The following is a 21,485-nucleotide window of genomic DNA, read 5'->3' as shown; positions in this document are numbered from 1 at the left end:
TGTATTAAACTCTGGTCATTGAAGATGAAAAAAAATTGCAAAACAAGTATTTCAGAAAAATAAGATGAGACTAGTTAAGACAAGGAAGGTTTTTTCATCCAAAAATATTGAATGGAGTTGGAACATTAGTTCAGAGAAGAGATGAATGAAGATGGCACGTAAAATAGAAGGTGACAGAGAAAATGACGTATGTGACTGTATTTTCCTTCTCTCTACAAAACCCCCCCCAAAAAAACCAAAACAAAAAACAGACACCAAACAAAAAAACAAACAAACAAAAAAACCCCAACCTTTAAAAAACTGTATTTTAAACTGGAAGAGTTTGAGCACAACTCCCTCCCCCAAAATTTATTATCTTAATGTGAAGATGTAAACACAGTAGGGTTTAAAGCAGATTGGATATTTAAAAGAAAAGCCTTTTTTCCCCAAAATTTTTGCAGATTTTCAAGTTTCAGAGCAACCCCAACACTTATCGGGAGCAAAGAAAATATCTGTGCCACTGGTATTTTATTTCTGAAGTTGTACATTTCTGTTTCCAAAATATTCTTTAGGAACAACTGATATGGGCCACTCACTGGCCAGGGTGAAGTGCTGGCTTGATCCAGTCTCAGATTTCCCTCACCTCTTTATTGATAAAACCTTTTTAACTCCATAAACCACTCATTTTCCAACCTCTTCTCTCTCTCATTCCTTTTGATGCTATGAAGCTAAATACACCTCCCATCCATAAGAATCATAAGACAACTATCACTAATTGTTTTTTTTACATTAAAGCAGTAAGTATAGCATAAAACTTTCTCCGTATAAACAGCAAAATGCATTTGTCAAAACTTTAACTCCTCTCCAATATATTGACAATGAAGCAGAAACAATCCTGTGATTCTCAGCAAATACATGATCAAAGTATCAAAGGACTCTAATTCTTCCATTCAATCTCAGATTCTTCCCTCAATCTCAGAGCATTTATTTCTTTCCTTCCTTCCTTCCTGCCTTCATTTCTCACCTTACCTTCCACTCAACAGGAAAGTGCTATTCTCCCTGTGATAAGTTTAGCCTACCAATGGTTCAAATCGCATCTTGTATTGTACTCATCTGAGTTACTCAAAATCTATCACTGAAGTTCTGTCACCACACCAACGTTCATTGGTGTGCATCTGTTTAATACAAAACGATTACTAAAATTTGATTTTCTAATGTTCTATCTCCTCTTACACCTCCTGAGCTAAATACTGTGGTCTGCGTTTTTTTAGCCAGAACTTACGAACTAGATACAATTGACAGATAACAGATAGTTTACACTGTATCAGTATGAACTACATGCACTGTACATATGTATATAAGCACACATATCACTGTATTTTAATGGATTATAGATCTCAGAATGAGAAATAACCTCACTCTGGAAACCAAATGATGTCTAGGCTAGCAGGAAACATTGAGCATAAGTTCGCAATCCATTAAATGCTTAGCCAAATACTGAAGGTGTTGCTACATGGTTACTTTTACTCTCCAGGCCAATAAACTGCTGAAGAACATAGTATTCCATGCTTAAAACTCAAGAGCACTTTTTACATATCTAAGAAAAATATAGTGCAAACTTCAGTGTCTGTAATCCCGTGGTTAGCACCAGAAATAAAGCAAAAAATATTTGACGTGTACTCCCTACCTCTTGCAATATTTTTCCTCTATGTACATTGATGCACTTATGCAAGTAAAAACTTTGGTATACAGCTTATTAAATAAAGAACACTGTTCTGTGCAGCCTTCCTGGGCACTGTCAATGGATTTTATGAAAGATTCACTTTATTTGCAAGCAGAGGGATTATTCTGAAAGTGGTGAAAGCATATTATTCATATCCTAAGAAGAAACTATGGTAATTCCAACCCTGTAATGTTCAAAACCACAGGTCAGATATCAACAAGCCAATTAAAATCTCATTGTGGAGCCCTAATTTTAAACATTCAAGATAATCTTGTATCATCAAAATACTGAAATTTTTTTTATTCTGAATATTTTCTCCAACTCATTTACTTCTAGTCAGACCTCAGTTACCAGGTTGTCATCACAGCAACTTTCCCACTATCTCCCTGAAGGGAACTCCCAGATTCCCTTCCAAAACACTGGCCCTGCTGATCCCAGATAAAAAAGATGTTCACGTTGCTGTGCCCCTGTCCATCTTGACAGCAAGCTCACCTTTTGCTTTTGCTGCTCACTTGCACAGATGACAATGCAGCAGTAGTTTTCCTACATACAACCCACACAACCTCTCAGCCACGTTGCTTTTGGGGACTGCACCCTACAGCACCCTGGCTCTGACTCTGCTCTACAATCAGGACGTGGTGGTACTTTTTGTAAGACATATCATGGGACACTACCAGTGTCCATGTTCTTCTGTACAAAGGTAGATGCTATTAACACAATTGACTACATTTTACTCTTGCCTTCTCAGATTACCCTCTGAGGATACTGCTTTAAGCAGAACACTTATTATTGGTGGCATGGATTGCTGATCTTTCATGCTAAGATCTGGCTCTCGAGTAGGAAGGCAGATGAATAAAGTGACTGAAGGTGAGTGGCACAGTTTAACCCCAATTGGCAACTAAACCTCACAAAGCTGCTCACTCTCTGCCCCCACAACAAAATGGAGGAGAGAATCAGAAGCTTAAAACTGCAAAAACTCATGGGCTAAGACAAAGACAGTTTAACAGGTAAAGCACAAGCTGCATGCAAAAAAAGCAAAGCACAGAATTCATTCACCACTTCCCAAGGGCAGGCAGGTGTTCAGCCATCTCCAGGAGATCAGAGTTCTGTCACATGTAACAGTGACTTGGGAAAATAAACACCATCACTCTGAACCTCTCACCGTTCTTGTTCTTGCCCCAGCTGTATGTGCTGAGCATGATGCCAACATGGTATAGAATATCCCTTACCCCAGTTAGGTCCTCTCCCAACTCATTTTGCTCTCCAGCCTCCTCTGGTGGAGTTGGGTGAGGAGCAGAAGAGGCCTTGTTATGTTTAAGCACCACTCGGCAGTGCAGAAAATATTTCTGTTTTATCAACACTATTTTCAAATCCAAAACATGGTCTCATACCAGCTACTACGAAGTAAACTAATCTCACCTCAGCACAGAAAGTGACCCTGAAGGCAACAGGCTTTAAAGTCTGCAGTGAAAAGCCAGTCACTTGTAGAAGAGCAAGGATTCCCAAACTCTTTATAAACCAATTCAGAATGCAGTTTACTCATGAAATATGAGACAGCAAATACAAAGATAACTCATTAGATAGCATAAAGGTCTTAAACTCTTTCATACACCTGTATATTTGATTTTATATCTGAGGTTGAAGGTATATACCAGAATTCCTACCCTATATAATGCATTAATTTATGCAAATAACAAAACCTAAAACATAGGAAAAAAATGTTTTGTTTTAGTTAATGGGAAAAAAAGTCAGATTACGCACATTTCAGTAATGGTTTCTGGAAGGTTTGTTGGGATCTCGGTGAGGCCTTTCCCACGGCAGTCCACGATGTTGTTACTACAGGTGCAGGCAGCAGGGCAATGCAAGACACTGCAGGATGGAGCCATAAAGGACTGATGACCTGCAAAGGAAAGTGCAACATTTTACACTTACTTGAAAAATTTAAGGCAAAACTTCTAAAATAAATGTCTTAGTCCATCAGTACTTTCAAACTGCATTTTTTGAAACACACAGTTAATACTAGCATGCTGATAAAACCCAGAGAGGTGAAAGACAAAGGCCATTGTGACAGCTCTACATAATTTTTCAACTTCTTTAGCAACAGCCATTCAAAATCACCTCATTTAAAAAGACTGTGACCCATTTTTCAGATATATTTTATTTCTTGTATGCTATTAAAAACTAATTACTGATTCATTAGGTTTTCAGAATATTGTATAGTATTAAAAAAATGCACATCAAGAGAAATGAATAAACTTTGCTATGAGCACTGAATGTGACCTGCCAGTTTTGTACTGTTCTGGAAATATTTATTTGAATATGGTCCTTCAGTTATGTATTGCTCATAGACAGTTTTGGAGTTTTTATTCATTTCATGACATTTTCATTCAGTCACACAAAAATAAATAAAAGTTTTGACTTCACATCTCTCACTGTTTTAGCTCAGCAGACTTCTTCCTCCCACAATCTGAAATTCTTTGTCACTCAGGTGGCTAGTTCACATGAGTTCCCCCCTGATTTCTGAGTGTTGTATGTTAAAGTCAAAATTTTTAATTGCATTTAAACTTAATCATTTCATATTTAGGTATGCTTTAGAAATTAAAAACCTTATTATATTTTCCTGCAAATAGATAGACTGCACATTTTATATGCACTCATTTGTCTATCAATTTAATGATGCAGTACAGTTGTTTCATAATGTTACAGAAAGACATAAAGACATGATAAAGGCACGACAACCTTTTCCTTCTTTTTTCATTAAGTTAGAAAAATCTAGAGACTGTTTTGATATTCTCAAGTAAAAAAGAAACAACTTCTTGACTACGAAACCACAATTTCACTTAGGATCTCTCTCACAATATTTGCTGTCATGTATTAGTATAGGAAGGGTACACTGATAATTTAAGTTTCAGCCAACGCTGTTCCCACTTAAAACTTCATTTAACAACTGTCCAAGTTTTAAATTGCTGAAAAGATTTTGAGGTCAAGTTGGATGGGGCTTTGAGCAATTTAGTCTGGTGGAAGGTGTCCCTGACTATGGCAGGAGAATTGGAAGAAGATTTTTAAGGTCTCTTCCAAGCCAGACCATTCTATGATTCTATGGGACAGAATTTTACAATATAATAATTGGATTTCACATTTATGTTTGTGTTATTAAAGTAAAAACAACAATCAAATCTAATAACACACACTACTCTTTTAATACTACCAGTAAGGAAATGTTTCACCTACCTTTACTGAACAAAAATACAGTGATACAGAGAGAAAACATGGTTATTCCCCTCGCTAATAATCAGCATTATAATGATCAAGTTATAAAACTGTTCTTGACACCCAGGCTCTGCAGCCATCACATTTACATGTAAGATATATGACATGATCTTGTTAGGAGCCCTTTTAAATGTACATAAAGGCAGAATTAGTGGCAAGGATACTGTTAGCATTTGCTGTGTGAAGATGGCAGTGCCTTACACTTCAATGTCAGAGGCTATTTCATAAGGACAGAACATTGTGCTCTCCATAAAACTGTTTTAGAAACATAGATCTGTACAAATTTTGGCGTATTTGGCAATAGGCTTCTGGGGGTTTGCAGAAAATCAACCAGTAGGAGAAACCCTGCCGAACCACTGAAAAGACAGCAATATTGCAGCTGGTTTTTAACGTTCTTGGCAAAACTTGAAACAGCAGACAAAATTTACAGAAAATTTTCAATCTGAGTGTAAAAATATTTAAATAAGAAAGATAAACTTGCCTTCTTCCTCATCTAGAAGACACAAATAAAGGAAAAAAAATTGAATAGAGAAAATGTGATTAGTAATGAACTGTTAGTCACTTCATTATTTCACATCAAAAAATAACCTTACGCATTAAAGCATAACAACAAAAATTCAGAAAGTTACTTAGAGATTCAGACTAATATTTAAAAGTCAGAAAATAACAAGTATATACCTGTAAAGGTTAAAAAAAAAAATCCTTATTATTAACGGGTTTATGTTCTCAACCAGTACACCTTTTATTTCATTTCCTGTATCTCTCCCCCCCAGTAATACTTTTACAAGGCTATAAAAAATCTACGTGAATGCAACGTTTACACAAAATTTGCAAGGACACGCGCAGCCCCACAAACACCAATAAAAAACGGTTGAGTTTCTCTTAACAAGCACTCATGCTCGGATGGTGCAGAAGCCAACAGGAGTCGGCAGGCATCCCTAGCAGTGAGCCCTGAGGTGTCAGCGGGCGTGGCTGGGGGCACGAGGGGCCGGGTGGGTTTCTCTTACCGCTGCAGACAAACTCGCGCTTCTGCACCTCGGCCACGTTGTGCCCGCGGAGGTGCGAGGGCGCCATGCACTGCGTGTAGAGCCCGACGCGCGGGCGCTGCCGCAGCCAGTCCGACAGCCAGGCCAGGTGGCAGTCGCAGTACAGGTTGTTGGAGTGCAGGCGGCTGCGCGGAACCAAACAGGGAACAAAACACCCCCCGTTAGGAAGAACAAACAGAAAAGCAGCCGGTTTGCCCAGCCCTCCCTTCAGCAAGAAACTGCGCCAATTTATTAATAAAACCGCCAACCATTAACTTTTTTTACATCTTTCGTTGAAAGTCTGGGAGTTACAAGTTAATAAATTAAACTACACAAGCTGCAAAATTACTTTTTATTTGCAGTCTAATTAACTGGAAGAAAAAAAGAAGTCTTCCTAATAAATTAACTTTTCTGTAGTTTCCTGTTTCTTGTCTAAAAGAAAAAAGTAAATATACAGAAGCTTGAAAGATGACATGAGTCTCTTTAGTCCAGATCTCCATAAATAGTGAATAAGACAAAAAAATCTCAAGAAAATTGCCCTTGAGAGGTAATACTCTAATATCAGAAATAAAGGGTTAATAAAAGATTTTGTTTCCAAGTAGATATATCTGTACGTCTGGCCATTATTAGTCTCTATAGAAACAGCCCGAAAGATCCCTTTAACAGGTCAGACTCATTTTCTGCTGAACAAGATAGAGTAATAACTCAATATAAAGCACCTTCTTTCACATCTCTTTTCTGATTTCCTCTCTAGTTGTTTAATAGCAGAAAGTGGGATTAGTTGCTTTTGGCTGCTAGGGGTCTACATTTTAAGCAATGCCTGAAATTAATTAAAAGACTAAATAGAAGCAAGTGATGGAATTAAGAAAGTTGTCTCTTTGTTGATGTGGTCTGACACAAGACCATGGCTCCTTGCCAAGTGGAAAAAGCACTTTGCCATTGATAAAATACCAGACAAATGTATTCACTAAATTAGGTAAATTACCCTTCTCTGGCTCTTACATTTTCTTAAACTACCAAAAAGGATGTCCACAGCTATAAATCACATCGCTACTCAGAATCGTCCATAATAGGGCCATGCCATTTTGGTCCTTTTAAGCTGATGTGCTCAATCCTAACTAAATAAGTGGAAAGGAAGTGCAGGAAATTCAGGATGTAGACAAAGAGTAACTAATCCATTAGAAAATAATTCTGCAAAGCAACATGAAATGTGTAACCAACATAAACTAAAATATTAACCAACACTTCACCCCCCCCCCTCCCCCCAATAAATGACTAGAAATTAAAGGCAATATATTTTCCCTGTACTAATTCTGGGGTGGGTGCTTTGCAAATACACTCACAGTGCAGCACACTCATTCAGTGCGATCTGTGGCCAGCTGTAGGCATGAAGACCATCACAAATCAGAAGTAGTGCCACTGAAATCAGTATACTTATACAAGCATATTCTGACTGCAAATGGGACGTTTCAGCTATAATCCAGGACTCTGTGTGTCCAGTTTATTTTGTTTCTAAAATATATTTTCAGAAAATGAAATATCCTAACCAAAGAAAATGTAAACATTGCTAATTTGATTAACTCTATTTTATGGTTCAAACCAGAAACTGTATTTGAAAGTTTGAAAAAAGTACAGATTGCACATTTTTATGACTCCAGCCTGAAAGAACAGAAAGAAATTCTATTATCAAAACCTACCTGAGGTGACCAAAAGCCCATGGTCAGCCCTATTTAAGTACTCTCGGATTTGTCCAAGGAAGAATAGCTGCGATTCTGTTATGAAATCAACAGAACTACTCACCTGTGTGAAGTTTCTTCAGTTACAAGTCATATGTTAACCCAGGTGATTAGTCCTACTGATTTCAGAACAATTGTGCTCAACATGGGTAAAAGAGACGAGACAGGTTTTTTGTAAAAGTAATTCTTTAACACTAATAGCTACTCTTGAGCTCTGATATAAAGATTCCATTCTTACTTAATTTCCACTTCATTGGAAAATCTGTTTAAAAGTGACTGGACTAAACCTGGTTTTGCCGGTCAACACAATCTAGATTTATTTGTAGTCAATATAGATATGCGAAAACCTCCTTCCAGCCCATATGACTTGGATACACGGTCTTTTCACTGTGCTTTGTTTTAGGAGCCTGAAGAGTTCCTCTGTCAAAGTCATAACCTCTAAAAATGGGGACCTTATTGTAAATGCTGACACAACTTTAATTATAATAGCACTACCGGATGATGCTATAATTTTATGTTACAAAGAATGTTGGCAAGCCAGTTTAGTTTAATTAGGTCTGCTAGCAGTACAGTAATAAAAGCATAAAGATTTCCCATTTATCACATCTGACAGTCAATCACATAATCTCCAATGTTCCTAAATGAAATGTGACCCATTCAATAGCTCAAAGTAAAACAAATTTTTTACTTTCAAAAAACATCAATTTATTTCTCTGTATAGCTGTAACACGTAAGAAGAATTCCCCCTGCCCTCATCTTTTTTTGGTTAGAAGGTGAAGCTTTTCTGTGACTGAATGCAGCACTATCGAAATCCCATTCGGGAAGAGGCCGTGAAACTGTTTTTATGGAGTTATTAATTTCATATCCTAAAAAATTTGATGAAAAAGGACCCAACTTTTTCTTTATCTCCTGAGCCCCAGGTATAGCTTTGGGGTCACTTGTTAGGTTTACCTTTCAGAATTAGTTTACACAGACGCACACACAGACTTCACACTCATCAACCTCATGAGACATCAATATTTTTTATTTGAGCTTATGTTTGCTTTGCCTGTATATGTATTTATAGACCCCTGACAAAACTTGTAAGGGTAAAAAAAAAAAAAATACTGGACTGATAAGAATGGCAGCCAGCTTCAGTGGGACTACTCACAATGTTCTGAGTTTGGGCATATGGTTGAAACTTGCCACGGATAGTCGAGTGATGTTGTTATTGTTGAGAGTGCTGCAAAGCCAAGAAGAAGCATATTAACATCTTAAGAATTTTGTCACAATTAAAAAAAGGCACAGCATGAAAGCCATAGTGTACTGTTTTTAGGGATGGGTATCAGGAAAAAATTCCCTGCTTTTAGTTATATCTTTCCTTCCTGTTGAATCCCCAAGAAAATCCTGTTGAATCCCCAACAAAATCCCCAACAAACGAAATATGGTTTTACCATTACCATGTAAGTAGTAGTATTACTTAGTAGTAATATTACTTAGTATTGCCATTCCTAAGTAAGAAATCACAGTAGCCTATAACTGGCTCAAAAGTAACTTCCACCTATATTGATAACATCTATGGCATTCAAGTCAAACTTAACATCCTGAGGTAAAAATGAGTGTCCTTGGAGAAAACGTCTTGGTTCTAGGATACTGACTTCTCTTTCTAGCTTCTGAGATGATGAAAGAAGAGCTGAATGGGTTTTTCCAAGAATTTTAGAAAAGATTAATTCTGGGCTGTGCTTAGGTTTTATACGGAATGAGTTACTATAGATGATCCAGAGCTGGATGAACAATAGGGGAGCTTCCAATATGATAGGAGTCAGGAATTATAACACTTTAGCAAACTAGTAATTTAAATTTTAGACAAGGTGTTGGGAAATTGAGATAGTGACTAGAAATGAATCTTAGCTAATTCTTGGCTACACAGACCCATTATACTCAGTTACATGTAGTCTGTAAAGATTCAGAAACTTTATGAATTAACTTGCAGTTAAATATTATCTTTAGGCTGCAAATAAAATGCAAGCAAGCTTGACTCCAAAAAAAGGAAGCAAGAAACAGAATTTGCAGATTTGACTTAGAGATTAATCATCGGAGAAGAAAGGATAATGAGCTCTATGTAACTAGAACAGTAATAAATAATAACCCCCACTGAAAAAAGCTTTTCTCCCTTTTGAAAGAGAAAGTATTTTCCTTTTCCCTTTTCTTTTTTTTTTAAGCACAAACTATAATTTGTACCTATTTTGAACAAATTTTTCAGTACTGTCTAATCTTGAAACACAGAAAGGTACAATCACAGCACCCTGACCAGGATCAGGCCATATATCTCCACATTAACCAAGCAATTAATTATGGGTGCAATGTGCAGTATTTTACCTTTGTGTGCTTACTCATTCCATGTACTAAATCTTTCTTTCGCTGTGCATAAGGGATCTCCCCTGTGTGTTCTTAGGGATACATGAACAGAGAGACAAATAATAGAAAAAAAGAAAAAAAAAAACAAAACCAAAACAACTAAATAGAGTAATTGTGCCCTTTTTCAAAACATAACAAAAAATAAAACAACAGAAAATGGCCAATGTACTGGGTACATCCACAAAAGGTGTCTTAATGAATAAATGTCATTAAATTGTGGCAGCGTTTTTTTACAACGACCACATGGTAAATGATGGCTCCCACAGTTCTTCCTGCATAACTTCTTACAAGATTTTAAAATCATATCTTTTCAATGAAGGGAAGAGAAATCAGCCAATATTTCCATAGCTGTTAAGTGAAGGTATATCTACAAATGTTTTAATTTCCAGTTTTGGCTATTTGATGTTTGCCTTGCTATTTTGTATGTATGAATTATTAATTTATTTTTTCAGGGTAAAGAAAATTAGATATAAGAATAGATGTAAGGGATACATATGGAATTCAATTGTTGTTATAGTTATTTCTCTGTAATGATAAAAAATGCTTAATTTCATTACAGAGATGAAATTTAAAAAAACTTGGCTCAATACTTTTACCTAAGTGTTACATATTATAGCAAAGACTGTGATGACTGGTTTTTTTTTGATTTTGTAGACACTTTTCTTTTAACATGTCATCATTATATTTTTTCTGATAATCTGTTTCCCAAATACAGCCGATTTCCCCCTCCCCCCCGAAAAAAAACAAACCAAAAAAAAACCAACCCAAACCAAAAAACCAAACCAACCAAAAAAACCACCAAAGACAAAGGAAAACTAACATTTCACAGAAAATCATGGGGAGGAATATTCAGGGTATTTTTGTATCTTTAACACTAACAGCCTCTAGAATTCTACAATTATTTAACCAAGATGTAAGATTTGTTAATTTCGTAAGCACTTCAAACTATTACTAAACAGGATTACAATCTGTTCAAAAGCTTTACCTCAGACTTGAAGTTTGAAGTAATATCCACTTTCTCTGCTTAGTTAGAATAATTGACTCCAAATGAAAAAAATATGCATAGTCTTATTTGTTACTCTGTGGTCTGATCTACTCTATTATGGTCTGATCTACACAGCTTTCATTCTTTAAGCCATATTGTAAAGGAAACTTAATTAGATACAAAACCTTTAGTAGTGTTTGAAGTATCTATCTCAATTTCTCAAAATGTCATGAATCTTTACATAATTTTTATCACATAAGTCAAGACAGCAAACATTTAGTCATGTATTTGAACAATGCTAACAGACTATGTATATTCATTCACAAAAATTCTACCTACATACTTTTCAGCAGACTATTATTTTGCAGGTTACTTTCCTCTTTTTTCCACTCATTGAAATCAATGCAAAAATTGTACCCCTGACCTCAACTGCAAGGATGACTTTTAAGAACACTAAAATTTCAAGCACTAAAACATGCAGAAATTTTTTTTGATAAACATATAGCCTTGCACTTGTAAAGAAAGGTCATATTAACAAAAAAACCCCAAACCGAACCATAATAAGCAGATTAAGCCATCCCTGAAAAAATATTCTTTCACATATAATGTTCCAAACATAAAAATCTCAGAGAACATCACATTTACTGACAGACAACTAATCATCAACTTAACAATTAGATGTAGTATTGAACCTACGCTATATTGTACATGGCTTTATACCAGGGAGTTAACAATAGGCTTGCTATTCCATCATTGCAAGTAAAAAAATAATATCAAATTTGGCTGCAAGTTTCATTCACTTACAAGTAAAACCAACTAGTGTTTAATAGTAAAAAACTTTTACCATCTACTCACATACTCTTTGGTTTCTTAGACCTGCAGATACTATCTACTACCAGAGAAGCTTCTGTTCTTCAGAATATTTAAAAAAAAAACCAACCCACCCAAAAACCCCCAACTCAATAAAACCCATATTCTCACCCTCCCCAAGTTGTGATTTATCAGGAGTGATTCAAATTATCACAAGGCAACTCACTGATGCACAAATGCTTTCACTTCTCTTAATGAAGAAAATCCAAATAATATACGTCATTTTGACTGACAGAGCAAATATTTCAGGAATGTGTCCTGTGCCTCAGATTCTTTGAGAACTAAGGCACTTTGCTCATTACAGTAACTATTCTCAGATGATAATTTTGTTACCTTTAACCTCACTGATAGCCACTTGAAGAAAGTGAAAAAAAAAAAGTATGCAAAGAAAGTGTGGCAGTAATAATCTCCAGTGACACAAAAAAGGACATTTTCCTACACATACAAATGTATTTATGCAGAAAAAATATTTTAAAAAGAAGCTATTAACATGGACATGCTAAACATCTTGACATATAGCAGTAGTGTTTGCTAGAAAGTGCCTCTGTGAAAACATCCAGATTGTCAAACAGATATAGCATATTGTTCCTTATACTGAGTCTGAAAGATCAGATTGATGTTGACTATACAACAAAAGCAATCCTGAAAATATCCAGCACATTAACAGTAATGGATAATTATACAAAATTAATTGGGTTTATTAGTACTGCTGCCCTCCCCCTTTTAAAAATGAAATATATTCTTTTCTTACAGTGTCTGCCAAAGGCTTTTTTTTTATTATTTTTATGTTTAATGGCTGTCTTGGAGAGTACAGGAGTATCTATGCCTCTCCATATCTTCTTACCATTTTATGGCACATTGCAGTGGATTGTTTTAAGACATCTTTTCACTAGACCATCCTGACACCAGGCTGCAGCTTGCAGATAAGCTGCTACATTAGTACTCCCCAGACACTGAGCTCTCGCTACAAGTAAGAGAGATACAAGAAATACTTACAGCACTTCCAGGTCACGCAGAGCCCTAAATGCCCCATCCTCAATGCAGCTGATCTGGTTGTAATCCAGTTGCCTGTTAAACAGATTAGGAAGGCATTTGTAAGGGAGAGGCGTGCTGGCAAGGCGAGGAGCAGGGGAAGCCTCTCGCAGGGGTGGCTGAGGCAGGCCGGGCGAAGGGAAGGGCTCTGGCCATCGCTGCCCGCTCCAGGCTGTCGCACGGCGCCGGCCTGCACGCTGCCACAGAAATTCCTTTTTGTTCTCAACTCTCTGCGCAAAACAGCAGCCCTGGGAAAGCTCCAGTAAATAATAACTGCACCTTATATTAAATGCCAAAGGAATGCAATTTCATTACATCAAGAAAAGCTATCCATTAAAAGCTCTCAGCGTCATCTTGCTGAAACAATTTCATTAAGGTAAAGGACGGTAAATCACTTAATGTCACACGCATCCCCTCGGTGACCTAACAGAATCCATTTATCAGAGCAGCCCAGCTGCATGTTAATTCCGCCCGCCGCGGCGGGGACCAGGGACAGACACCGGTTTTAGGGGTCTCCCTGCGTGTGTGCATGCCTGGAGCAGGTGGGAGGTGTTACCCCCGGGTAGGCAGGGGATTTAGAGTAATTACCTCCTGGAATATGTCTACATGTAGAAATAACAGTGTCCAAGGCATTTACAGACCTGTTTACTTATCTCCTTTAGTTCTGCTTCAAATGAAAGTAGTGTTTCTGCTGTAACCTTCAGTATCTGGTTTTCTATAGACTTTGTGCTGTCTGCAATTATATGCAGAGAGTATGTTGTAATGGACCACTTGAATTCTAGACATAAAACTCAGAAATCCATCCCATACATTATTAATCCTAAAGTATTAAGTTATGAAAAATTTAGATTAGTTTCTCTGAAGATGATTATTACCTTTCCAGTTCAAAACATTGATACAGCACATATAGCCCAATTAAAAATGTCTGCTTAAATTAACAATCATGCAAATATAAAATTACACTTTCTCTATTGATAAAAGCTTTCCCTATAAATACGGAATTGTCTTATGCGTTCCAGGGCATGACTTGCAAAGCAAAGATGATAAAAAAACCTCACTTTAAAAACTTCTCTAAGCTGGTAGCTTGTCAGTGTCAAATAATATATATGAGTAAATGTGTGTGAACAATACTAAGAAAATGAACAAAATACAAATGAACTCTGCCCTTCTGTCTTCAATTATATATTAGCTAGCAGGGTTAATGATACTTTTACTGAAGCATTTTCTGTGATTCTTCTGAATCTGTGATAACATTTTACTTTATTAATAAATCATCACACCCACTGCTGAATGTAATGTACCAACTCCTATAAAGTTCTTCTAGTTTCATCTGAATTACTACTACAAGGGAATAAAATATTGTCATAATTGTAACAGTGCCTGTGTTTCTGTGTATTGAAAGCAAAATGCAAACTATCAGTTGCTGAATATGATCTTTAATCATTTTGGTGCAATGTTACAACACCACTGCTGCAGTGTTGGAATATTTAGGTCTACTTTTTAAGGCTTCCTCAATTTTTAGTAATGAATTTCATTTAACAATTAAGCTAATAGCCTTTTATTTTAAAGGGGTAAAATATATACACAGTACAATTCTCTAACCTCTAAAACAATTTATCAAAGCTATTTAAATTACTACAATGGCATGAAATGTTACCCTTGACACAATACAAAAGAGAAATTGTTTCCAGACAAATTGGAAAAATCTTTTAATGCCATCAAATTTGCCTAATGCAGTCTGCAGGTTAATCTGTAAAAGGGTGAGCTGTATGTTTGCCCATATCTTATTATCCTTAGCTGTCAATGTATAAATCAGTGCTGACACAGCTTCTTCTAAATCATCCGTATTATACACAAAGGAAAATCTTTTAAAGCGGAGAAAGCACTTGAGCAAATCTTGTCCTACACAAACTGAAAGGCAGATTTCTTCCACTAGACTGGCAGCAGTTGTGGTGATCCTGAAAACTTTTGGACTTCTTCCTTTAATGAGTCACCATGATCACTACCTTAGTGAAGGGTGAGTTGTTTCCATTTAAACCTTCTTACCAGAAAGATTAAGATTAAAGCAGAAAGTGCTCTGTTTGAGCTGAACTAACAAATTGGTTTCAGTTTGAGGAAGGGAAGTTTGCAGATGGGAGAGGAAAAATATTCCCTCATGTTAACAATTACTGTTTAAAAATTGAAAGATGCTACCCTCTTTATGTGTTAGATTATCTTCCATCACTTAACAACCATAATATAAAAATGATTAGACATACACCATGAAGAACAGTTGTTGTGATACATATACCTGTATTAATTTTTTTAAGCTATGAATGGGACATGACTTTGAAGACTGTGTGACTGGCTTGAGTTGCAATTTATGGTAAAAGTAAAGGTTAAGGGTAAGGATACCTACACTGTATATATGACCCAAAAAGAACGTTAGACAATATTCCACAAACATTGTAACATTAGCTTATACTTCTAACAGATATACTCAAGCAATGTGATTTTTTTTTTTTTATAAAACTGGTTATGGATAGCAAGTATGTATTAATCTATGACTTAAGGCACAAGCAAGAATACTAGAAATTAAAAAGTACATATTTATCTAATTTTAAGCTACGTTCTATTGCTTAAGTATGACTTTAAAAACCACACATAAAAATCTTCAATACCATAATGAAACCTTTCTCACCACTAAGCTCTTGGGTATACAAATAACCCTAATTCCATCTTAGAAAGATTTTCTTTTTTCTCCCAAAAACTGCTTTTCTTTTTTTTTTCAAATTATTAGAACACTCTGAGAACTGAAGCTGACCAGACACGGACCAGCAACTCTGGCCCATTCTCATCGTTCCCTTCTCCCCAGTTTGTGTTTATCATCTTTCTGCCTGCTCCATCTCCATTTTGGGTCTTTTTATGTGGGATCTCTCCATGCTTTTGAGAAGTTGCTGTTCCTTTCTGCCTCCAACATTCACAAAGCTTCAGCACTGCCATTCCTGTGAAGCTCATAAGATACCAAACAACACTTGTCACATTCAAAATCCTTCCATCATCACAGAGAATTCACTGGATTTTGCACCTCTGCCTGCAGCATTATCTGGATATTTTATTTATGAAATAATCTAACTGAATTAATCTACTGCTGCTTAGAATGTCAATGTTTATGTGAGTTTAGCAATAATAACTAGTAAGAATAATAAGCATTCAACTAATAATATGCCTACTTTAAAATGTTTTTTTATTTATTGCTCTTGTGGATACATCTTTTTTTATTTATTGCTCTTGTGGATGCATCTTATGCTGCAGAAACCTGTTGTTAATTTATATTTTTTTCCCTTCTGGCATATGTTGTCTACCAGATAATGATAAATAAATATCTTAAAATAAACTTTGTCATCCCACAGAACACTTAATGACTAACAGAAGATGTTGCATACATTTAAAAACTACTACCCTCATACAGGAAAAATCTGTTCTCTGACTCTTGACAGAGAAAACCTCCTTTACTCATTCCTAGAATGCTGAAAGTTGGAACAATTCAAACACTTGTCTGCTTTATTCTCCTGTTCTTCATAGTTTAAGGACACTTCGTGGTCCTGTGTGAGAGCTACTTTTTCAACAGAACTGAGTTATGTTTCCTACTTCTTACTTACTTCTCAATTTCAATTTCAAGACAAATCAATAATTTCAGAGGAATTAGTTAAAAATGATGTAAGAAAAAAGCACCAGAATTTATTCTGTTTTTCTCAAACTTCAAAGAACTGCTTGTTTCCGAAGACTATTATAATTTACATCCAAGTAACACATACTTGCTGAACAAACTATAAGTTTTAGAAACTAAAAGATTTATAGTTCAACTGCTCAATCCTCTAAAAATTGTCTAGCATTCTACTTCATTAATCCCAGAATTATCTTACAGGAGGACAATAATATAAAGAAAAAGTAAAAGTGAAACAGAAGAATGTTATCAAAAGGAGGATGTATACAAAATGAAAAATCTATATGCTATGTGATTCAAAGATATTACCACATTTATAAGAAATAACTTTTTAAAAGAAAACAGAACTTTAAAAATAGTATTTATTTTAACTATTAGTCAGAAAAAATTTGGTTTTGGGTTTTTTTTTCCCCCAAAGGCCACAGAGTCACCAATCTGCTTGGCAACAAAAGGTTTAGGAGGCACTAGAAAAGTGTCTCTATTCTTTCCTTCATGGATTCAGTGGTATTTTTTATTGTAATAAAAAACTTAAGCATACACAGAATATAGTTCACTACACCCTGTGAAAATCCTTCTTTATGTAAACTTGAATTACAGGTGGCTGAACAGACTAGCAGTTCAATTGATATTTCCAGTAAGAACAAGCATGAGAAATATTGAATGCTAGATTATTTAAGCATATCTTAGACAAGCAATGCATTTGGAACAGCACTTGTACCATTACAACTATATAGTATAGTGCAACTACCAATTACAGTGGAATTTTATGCATGATCTGAGAAGAAATAAGTAATGAGAACATCTTCATCAGGAATCTTGTTTTCAACTGCTAATAATTGAAATTTTAAAAAGTCCAATAATTCCCAAAAAAAAAGATTAATTCAAAATTCATTTATGTCTTTAGAGGCAGCTTTAAATGTTTCACAATCAGCATAAAAGAGATGTAAGGGCAACAACAAGTAATACTGCTGTTGTTTTGGACAAAGCTTAGTGTACTGGGAAGGACTCAAGCCTGGATGCTGGTGACTGCCTCCCTCTTCACTAATTTCCCTCATTTCCCAGGCAATTTAATGTGTGAAGCTACTACATTGCTCTGCAGCCTTTATCACTGGCATGGCAGCTACAGTCTCCCCCTCTTGCTGGGAAAAAATGGAACCAAATGAACATGAAGAAGAGAGTAGTTGAAAAAAGGCCAGGAGCATGACAAGAAAAACAGGGAACAAGATCCTTGCACAAGATACGGTGAAAATGAGCCCTACTGTTTTTGGTAATGATCAAGATTGCATATATTTAGCATCACAATTCCACCATGATATTGGTATATTCCTTTCCATCCTCTGCCAAGTATTGATTACACAGAGAAAGAGAAAATTGGAATCTTATAAAATTTTACACACTTGAAATGGAAAAGTCATAAGGCCAAAATCTACTCAAAAGGAGAGCATAGCACTATTGTTCTTTCAGTGGTGCCTTACACTTGTTAGTAACTCTGTTATTTTTCTTCCTAATTCAACCAGCTTCAAAAACAACCCCATTCAAGCTTACAATCTGGGCACCCAAAGCATTTTCTTACCATCTTAAATACAAAAAAAATCCTGAGTTTGGGAAAATCTGAAGAATCTTTCACATCCAGTGTGAGTACTGTATCACCAGGGAGGGTTATGAAACTTTCATTAACATGTATATTTTAAAAATCTGTGTTTATTTTCCCATTTATATGATAATGTCTGTTTATTTTTTTAAAAAGTGGGTGCCACTGTGTTCTCTGAAGAATCTAATGTCTTGGTCAGTACTTTTCTCCTTGACAAATCAGCAAGTTAAGGGTAACTTTCAGAATTATATTTCCAGAATTTCACCTTAATTTCTCTCAAGTCCCAAATCAGTAACTATAGTGTACACAGTGTATTACTCTTTAAGTCATTCAAGAATACTCCTTTGAATAGAAAAATTGAGACTTTGACACACTGTGGCTATTTAGTTTTTCTACATTTGAACTGCCAAAATAAAGGATACTGGGTTTCTAGTCTGGAGAACTACTACAACATAGAGTAGTATGAGAGAATAGCTTCCCTCATTTTTTGTCACTTTTACTGAAGAACTTAATGCTTTACAAACAACCAGGCTGCATTGGTGAGAGTGAAGTCAGGGACACTCTGGCATTTTTGAAATGACTTCTGAGTTTGTGAGATGGTGCATGGTGTTGGCCTCCCCAGCAGAAGACGGAGTCCAAACAGGGCCACCAAGAGAGGGTTGAAGGAGGTGACATCTGGGGACAGTCTGCAAGAACTGCATTTGGCCTTCAGAGAGAGGGGAAAGGGAGGATCTTATTGGCTGCCTACAGCTGTTTCAGGTGAGGGTGGAGACAGAGCCAAACTCTTCTCCATTATGAGATGAAAGGCATAACAAATGGGAATCTGGGTAATTCCAATTAGATGTTAATTACATTTGTGAGGCGTAAATGTTTCTCAGGGTTTCTTATTCTTCTTACGAGAAGGGTGTGGCAGGTTGCCCGTGTTGTCAATTCTCATAATGCCTTGCCCATTTTGCTTTTATCTTCTACAGAATCCGTATGGTGAGCATTATTAAGATGTCCAGAAAAAAACCACCATGGATGCATTTTATGGAAACAAGACAGCTTCTTCTGCAAAACAACAAGAGCACACTAGAGCTAACATACTGCAGGAGGTTATACTGGTATTATCAACCTTAAAGGAAGCACTTTCCTTCAGATTATCTGAGTTAACACCTCATTCCCTTTGCTCTGCAAAGACTAAGAAATATATATTAAGATGTTTTCCAAAATATTCCAGCTCCTGATTCAGAAGGAAGGTATTGGTGGAAATGAGAGAATGGTGAGTCTCCATTCAGGAATATAAAATACTTTATCAGGTCAAATTCAGTGAAACTTGTTAACCACTTTTAAAACAGCTTAATAGTGCTACTGTTCTGGATGGCCATCAATCATTCCATGTTTAAAAAAAAGGCTCAGTAATTTAAACTGAAACTGATGTAATTACTGTTGTTACACATTATATATATATATATATATATATATATAATATAATATAATATAATATAATATAATATAATATAATATAATATAATATAATATAATATATGTATAACATCATGCTCAGCTACTAAGCTATTTCTAGAACAAATGTCCAAAACTAGAACAAATATGGAATTCTGTTTATGACAATTTTTAGTAAGGATATACAAGTATTTGTTTTCTGGTAGCCAAACCTCTTTTGGACCATGTATAGTGATGAGACTAATTCTGAATAAAAACTCATAAACTGTCAATTAAACAAAGTAACAAGGCGACGTTGAGAATCACAAGCCCTTGCATGTTTTTGAGCACAATAGAGTTGAATATAATGGTTTTTTCCACTGAGGTATGATAGAATTTCACTGCAGGGAAGAACTGTAGTAGGGTAAATTCTTGGGCATTCTGCTAAATCTTCAAAAAGACATTTTCCTCACCAATTTGTGTGCAGTGCTGCAGGCAGCAGAATGAAGAGGATTCCATCACAGGCAGACAGAAAAGCAAAGGGATTCCTGTCCCATCCTCTCCTACTGAGGATACATCACAACCCTCCCTTCACAATCACAGACCACTCTTGTTTTTAAAGCAGTACAACTAGAAAGTTCATCTTTCTTTTTTAGCAATGGCAACTTCAATTAATAAAAATTATTTCAGCAGGAATTACATGAAAACTTCCTATAACCTAATATTTCCCTATATTTATTGATGCCACATAAGAGAGCAATCATATTTTTTCACAGTTGCATCATGCTGTAAGCTCCATAGTCTTTCTGAAATCCAGTATTTTATGTCCTATGTCTTTGTTGGTTGTTTATAAGTGATGAGTCCTTAGCTTACAGCAAGGGTTATAGCTTTTGAGAGCATGACCTATTGTTTTCTACTACAGAAGTTCATCACAATCTTCAGGTTGTTTGGCTTGTTCGTTCCTCTTAACTGACTTACCACTCTGAACAGAATGTCGAAAAGTCACTGCTTTGCTTTGTCTTGAAACTCACATATTTCACATTTAGAAACCACAAGAATTCAAAACCCGCCCATGAACTTCCAAGTCACTATCTCCAAGAAAGTACCTTTCTTTCAGAAAAGAAAACAGAAGAAAACTGAGCAAGAAAAATAGTCACACAAGTTTAAAAAACATATGCTTGCAAAACTAGATAATAGCATGACTTTTCTTTCTTTTATGCAAGCAAACAAAAGGCAAACTTTTAAAACCAAGGCAAAATGATTTTTTCCACATGAAACCATAAAATGTTTCAAATTGCCTGACATTCAAATATTAAACTCCAGTTTCATAAACTAATAGTCATAATGCCTTGTTGTCTTCAACTCTATTTCAATGTTTTACATTTCCATAAGGTTATTTGAGGATGTTTAAGATATGTTGAAGTATTTTGCCAAAGCAAATGATAAATATCATTTTTATGAAGATATTCCTTAAGCGGCTATAACAGTTCTTAGAAAAAAGATATCTGATACAAAAAAACCCCAAAAACAAAAACAAAAAAACCAGCACTGCATCAACAAAGCATTATCATCAGAATATATGGAAGGAAGAAGAAAATACTTACAGATTTTTTATGTCTACTGCTCCTCGGAATGCCTTCCTTGGTATTGCTTGAATCTGATTTTCACTAAGATCACTAAGAAAAAAAATAAGTTAAATGTAAAAAATTCTATATATATTAATTTAGTTTTGCGTGTAACAAAAAAATT

The 21,485-nt window shown here is 35.7% G+C and overlaps 1 protein-coding gene across 1 annotated transcript in view; it reads right to left on the bottom strand.

Annotated features, from left to right (window-relative positions):
- The window catches only part of SLIT2 (slit guidance ligand 2), a 128,146-nt gene that overhangs the window by 85,107 nt on the left and 21,554 nt on the right, over window positions 1–21,485 (bottom strand). Inside the window, exons 2-6 of the mRNA XM_066184901.1 lie at window positions 21,341–21,412; window positions 12,982–13,053; window positions 8,884–8,955; window positions 5,980–6,143; window positions 3,464–3,602 (exon numbers count right to left, since the gene is read on the bottom strand). Coding sequence (XP_066040998.1) covers window positions 3,464–3,602; window positions 5,980–6,143; window positions 8,884–8,955; window positions 12,982–13,053; window positions 21,341–21,412 — 519 coding nt within the window. The remainder of the gene's footprint in view (window positions 1–3,463; window positions 3,603–5,979; window positions 6,144–8,883; window positions 8,956–12,981; window positions 13,054–21,340; window positions 21,413–21,485) is intronic.

The sequence above is a fragment of the Chamaea fasciata genome, unplaced genomic scaffold, assembly GCF_029207755.1.
Source record: "Chamaea fasciata isolate MVZ Bird 193981 ecotype frontalis unplaced genomic scaffold, bChaFas1.0.hap1 SCAF_6, whole genome shotgun sequence".
Taxonomy (NCBI): domain Eukaryota; kingdom Metazoa; phylum Chordata; class Aves; order Passeriformes; family Sylviidae; genus Chamaea; species Chamaea fasciata.
This window is presented reverse-complemented; position numbering and strand designations above follow the sequence as displayed.